Genomic DNA, 6,000 nt, shown 5'->3' with positions numbered 1-6,000 from the left:
GTTTTGGCGCGCCATAGATGCCAAGTTTCCATAACAAATGCCCGCATTCAGTATTCATTTCAACTTGGAATTATCTTAAGGTCAATTAATAGAATATAAGCTGTAAAATAATAAACACAAAAACATAAAATTACATAAAATATTTCTTGAAAATAATTTTAAGATCGTGTGATAGGGTTCGTTATATACATTTGGCACATGAAAATTTTACAATAACGTTGCCCGCCTTTTTCTTAGTAAATGTTTTGGGCGTAAGTAAAGTAGTGCCAGGTTAAAAGTGAATATCCTTAGTTAAAATTCTTTAAAAAACCATATATAAATGTTTGTTTACGATTCTAAACTTGAAATATTTCATGAAAAGTCAGTATTTTTCCATTCTTTTGAATTAAAAAATTATGTAAATAGACCGGTAGCGCAGTAATACATATAGCGTCAGGATAGTGACTCCTGATTGGCTAGCGTTTGTCTGTTATTAGGGGGTTGGGCATAGTGCTCTCTAGTACGTCAGGGGGGAGGCTTCGCGCCAAATTTAAGGAGTTGTCTCGACTCTCTGTCATTCAAACCAGCAGGAGCTTCAGTACCACAAGGAGTAAACGCAACCCTCGTCTTTCAAGATGCCCGCCAACGTTTTATCCGAGAGAGTGAACAACATTTCCATCAATGAAAAAGAGAATCAGGTTAGTTTATATTGATATATGAAAGGGGTAGTCTTTGAAGACGTAAATTCTTTCTCAGTATAAGCCTGGATTACCGGCTTTACATCTTCGTCTCATTTCAATTCAATCTACTACAGGCTGTTCAACCTTAACATATCCATTGTGTGCTTTGGACATTTCAGATAAAAATAAGTTAACTAGTTTGCTTGAAATTGTCCCCATTAGGCTGAAGTAAGCTGGGGTATCGTAAACGCTAACCACTTATCTTTGTCCAGTAATGACTTACCTCAGTTATATTATAGGCCATTATCACAAGTTTTCTTTGTATTCCAGAGGCATCGTATATGCGCTGTTATTTCCCTTAATATAAAATAAGAAATTTCAGAAAATGTAACTTGCATTAGGAAATAGTTGAGTTTATAGGTTGTGATAACTTAATATTGAAATGCAAGTGTGAGTTTTCATAAATATAAACCGCTAATATATATATATATATATATATATATATATATATATATATATATATATATATTTATATAATAGATAGATATAGACATATATAAGTTAACCAAAACTAGAAAGAATACATTAGGATTTGCCCATACTTACCTTCCTTGACCTAACATGGACCGGATGTTTCTTTTTTTTTTTTTCCCTCATTGTGTAACGCTAGTCATTTCCCACATCTAACATGTAAAGCAAACAATGTTAGTAGTTTTTGGTTAGGTATTTTAAAACTTCGGAACTACCAGTAAAGTCCTAAGTTTTTTTTGGCTTAAAATATTTTAATTTTGTAAAGAAAGTTTGAAAATGGCTCTAGTGATTGCACTGGAAGTGGTCAATATTTTCTAAATAAGGGATTTGTTAGGTTAAGGCTGAAACCTTAAAACATTTGTATAATTTTAGAGTACAGTACAATAATTGTAATGGTGAAAATGAAACTGGTACATGGCATATTTAATGGTGTTTTGAATGTAATTTTATAATTAGTGGAAATCCAGTTTTATGTTTGTGTGTGTATATATATATATATATATATATATATATATATATATATATATATATATATAATATATATATAGTGTGTGTGTATATATATATATATATATATATATATATATATATATATATATAATGTATACATACATACATATATAGTGGGTGTTCTACCATAAAAAAATTTAAGTTATGAGTTTCAGATAGTTGTAGTCATGAAAAATTTCTATGATAATAAGACTATTCTTAATTTTAGTGGAGAACCATAATTTATGCAGTTGTTCAGAGTTTTAGCTGGTCTACATAAGTTATTTTATATTTTCACCAGGCCTCAATTTTGTTCCCTTATCCTATGTTACCTTTAGAAGTTGCAATAACTAAAGGTCTTGTGATTTGCCTCCAATGTTAACTACTGTTGAGCACATGCCGTAAATATAATTCATGGTAACTTTACTAATATAAATCTCTAATTTTGTTTAGCTTTTACCCAGTCAATTCAAATAATGTTCTGCTATGTCTAACATATTCATTTGTACTGTAGGGTGTTCATATTGCTTTAGGTTGTGGGGGGGGGGGTTTAAAGTTTTACTGGATTCCACTATTTGAAAATAATTCCAATGTGTTAATGGGCCTGGAATGTGTGCTGTTTCTTCATTTTGTGTAATTAATTTTATTTTTATTCAGTTTTTAACTTTGTAATTCTCATGCTTCATTGAAATTCCAGGATCAGTTGTTGAAGAAAAAGGTCCAGAAGAATGGCTCCAAAGTTTCAACTCCTGTTAAATCTCCAAAAGAAACAAAGGTAACTGATTTTAATTTGTATATTGGAAAATACTTTTTGCTTAAGAAATAATCCTGTTGTATAAACATATTTTGGTATGGCCAATCAGCTTACATTCTAATATTTTTCAGGTGGTTGCCATTGACAAGGAAGTTGAACCTTTACTGCGGGACAATCCTGGCCGGTTTGTGATTTTCCCAGTCAAGTTCCAAGATATTTTCCAGATGTACAAAAAGGCAGTAGCTTCTTTCTGGACTGTGGAGGAGGTCGATTTATCCAAGGTAAACCTTTTAAGCTCGTCCTTGCTATGACCAATGTAAATGTAGGAAGGTAAATTTCTTACTTTAGTGGAACTAAGGTGTAAATTGACCCTTTTATATCACCAACCCATCTAAACATTTGACGCTCAAGCTTTGGGTTCCTTTTCATCTGGAGAATTGTTCATTTATGGGGGATGTGTTTGAGCACATTTGGTCCAATGGATTTTTATAAATAGTGATCTGTAAGTTTTTACCTTTACAATTTTTAATAGTTAGCATTTATTCTTTTGAAGAAGAAATGTCAATGCCCAGCATTTGAAATTTTCCTGTATTTCAGTTGATTCAATATAAAAAAAAAAAAAAATATCGCTGATCTTTATTACTTTCCACGACTTGTATTTGCATCTTGGCAAAGTAAGTGTATTTTTTTTTTTTGCACAATAACTACCCAACTTGCAAGGTTTCTTTTTCCCGTTATATCAAGGATCAATACCATTCTTTATGCACTTATTTCCATTTACCTCTCCGTAATCCTGCTTCTTGTAATTGGCCAGAAATTTTCTCATCCCTTGGGAATTTACCCCATTTTTAGTTACAAGGCTTGACATTTTTTGTATTGGTTTCACCTTTGCAATTAGTGCTTTTTACATCCACTGACAGCAACACTTGGTACAGCATTATGGCCCAAATGTATTTAAAATGCCTAGGATTTGATTAGAAAAAAAAATTGAATGATCAAAACGGTCATGTGACAAATACTTGAATTGCAGAAAAATGAAGTTGCATAGTTTATTAACTTCTCTTACTTTGTTTTCTTATTGATAATAACATGTTTAAAATGGTCCTAATTTAGATTTATAAAAGAAAATTTACCAGGGCTGTAACAATTTTATTTTTGTCAGTATTAAGTTAGGGAAGGCTGCTGAGTTAGAGGGGTAGTTTGTTTTTTAAATTTAGTATATTGCTAAAGCTACAGTACTAGCATGACTTTATGTGTTACTCGTAATAATTGTAATATTCTGCATCTGATGAGGATATTTCTTCTCCAGGATCTGGGTGACTGGGACAAACTGAAGGATGAAGAAAGACACTTTATTTCTCATGTGTTGGCCTTTTTTGCTGCATCAGATGGAATAGTAAACGAAAATCTTGTAGAGCGTTTCTGCCAAGATGTTCAAGTGCCAGAGGCAAGATGCTTTTATGGATTCCAGATTGCCATGGAAAATATCCATAGTGAAATGTACAGCCTCTTAATCAACACTTACATTAGGGACACCGATGAACAGCACAAATTGTTCAACGCAATTGAGACACTTCCCTGCGTAAAGAAGAAGGCAGATTGGGCCTTGAGATGGATTGCTCATGAAACCGCCACATATGCAGAGCGCATAATTGCATTTGCTGCCGTTGAGGGCATTTTCTTCAGTGGCTCTTTTGCTGCTATTTTCTGGCTCAAGAAGCGTGGATTGATGCCAGGTCTCACATTCAGTAATGAACTTATCTCCAGGGATGAGGGATTGCACACAGACTTTGCGTGCCTTATGTTCAAGCATCTTGTAAATAAGCCCAGCCAAGAACATATCCAATCCATTATTGATAATGCTGTCAAAATTGAACAGGAGTTCTTAACAGATGCTCTTCCCGTTAACCTTATTGGAATGAACTGTGTATTAATGAGACAATACATTGAATTTGTAGCTGATCGTCTGCTTCTAGAACTCAACTGTGATAAGCTTTACAATGTAGAAAATCCATTTGATTTTATGGAGAATATTTCTCTTGAAGGCAAGACTAATTTCTTTGAGAAGAGAGTAGGAGAATACCAGAAATGTGGAGTTATGTCTGGGAATGAACAACGGAGCTTTACATTAGACGCAGACTTTTAACTCCAGATTTTTTATATATATATATTAATGTACTTTACAGAGGGTACTTTGTACCATAACTTATTTTTTATATAAAAAAAGATAATTTTAATTTAAACCTCAAGTTGATTTGTGATAGTCTGGAATATTCCAGACGTATTTTCAAGGCTTTATTTTAAGGAAATAATTTTATTTCGAGCAATAAAATTTTTATTTAACCCAAGTGTTTTAGTTATCACTCAATTATTTTATAGTTTATTGTTGTATGATCACATTTTTTGCAGGATTCTGGTGCATATACAGTATTTACATTTTTTATCCTGCAGCACAAAATAATGTGAGGCTTGGCTAGTCTTAGGATGGAGTTTTTACTATTGGGTTATGATATTCAAAATTTTCTTTTAGGGTAAGGAATTGTGGTCCTAATAGAATAGTTAGAATAAATAATTCCTATATACCAAAGAAATTTCTGCTCTAAAGCTAATTTGTTCCAATGAATACAAACTCATTCTTTACAAGGAGTAAGGCAGCTTGATATTCACAGCCTAAAAAAGAAATTGAAAGTGCAGTGGTACTCAATTTCCTGAGTAGCAGGAGAGGTGTCTGCACTTTACCTTGACAAGTTTTTACTTTGTTGTTGAGTGGACTAGTTCCGGGGGTCTAACCAGCATTTCTAACTATCTTTTATTTGCATTGTTTTCCAAAGAAAGCAGCATGCAGACTTGCCCTGGTAGGGATGGTCATCCTTATGGCACCTGTTCCCTGCTGGAGATGGTCCTCACCAGCTTTGCCCTTTGTACAAGACACTCCTGTACTGTGTCTTGTCCATGTGACGAGTGTATGAACTATGGAGTGGCCATCCTCCCAGTGAGTTTTTCAACTGCTGGAGTAAGTACTGTATTCTAGGATGGATGGTAAGCCCTAGAGCTCTGCCTCAAAAACCAAGAAACCTTGACATGCCTCTTCCAGAGTTTGAAGATAAAGAAGGATGTCTAACTGTAGCCTTTGTTGGGACTCTAGGGTTCTCTTTTGAACAACAGACTGTTAGAGATGTTTAAGTGCAGCACACAGAAAGGGCCAAGGACCACTGTCTGCAGATAGACCTAGGCCTTTCCTCCTGAGCCAAGCAAAGAGATCCCTCTGGCTCTTTACCCTTCAATGCTTCTGCCTACACACTTCATCCACCAGAAGTCCTGCAGATTATTTCCCTTTTGTGTAACATTGTACGTGGCCTGCCTACTGGCAATGAGGGAGACCGTGGCAGATAATAATGTTTGCAATTAGTTCAACATGATCAAGCTAACTTTTCCTCTAGCTCCTCATAAGTATGGTTGCTCTATCTCTCAGGAGCAGGTAAGGGATTGCCCCTGTACCCCAATGTGCATGCCATCATACAAGACAGCGTTTAAGATCCCACTAAAACCATCACTTCAACAGATCAT

General features: G+C 34.4%; 1 protein-coding gene across 1 annotated transcript; it reads left to right on the top strand.

Annotated features, from left to right (window-relative positions):
* The first annotated feature begins 488 nt into the window (after positions 1-488).
* On the top strand, positions 489-4,777 carry RnrS (ribonucleoside-diphosphate reductase subunit M2). Its single transcript, XM_068378531.1, has 4 exons — positions 489-677; positions 2,377-2,454; positions 2,565-2,714; positions 3,743-4,777. Exons 1-4 carry the CDS (start codon positions 615-617, stop codon positions 4,577-4,579), a joined length of 1,128 nt encoding a protein of 375 aa, XP_068234632.1. The 5' UTR covers positions 489-614; the 3' UTR covers positions 4,580-4,777.
* Positions 4,778-6,000: the final 1,223 nt, after the last annotated feature.

The sequence above is a fragment of the Palaemon carinicauda genome, chromosome 8, assembly GCF_036898095.1.
Source record: "Palaemon carinicauda isolate YSFRI2023 chromosome 8, ASM3689809v2, whole genome shotgun sequence".
NCBI classification, from domain to species: Eukaryota; Metazoa; Arthropoda; class Malacostraca; order Decapoda; family Palaemonidae; genus Palaemon; species Palaemon carinicauda.
This window is presented reverse-complemented; position numbering and strand designations above follow the sequence as displayed.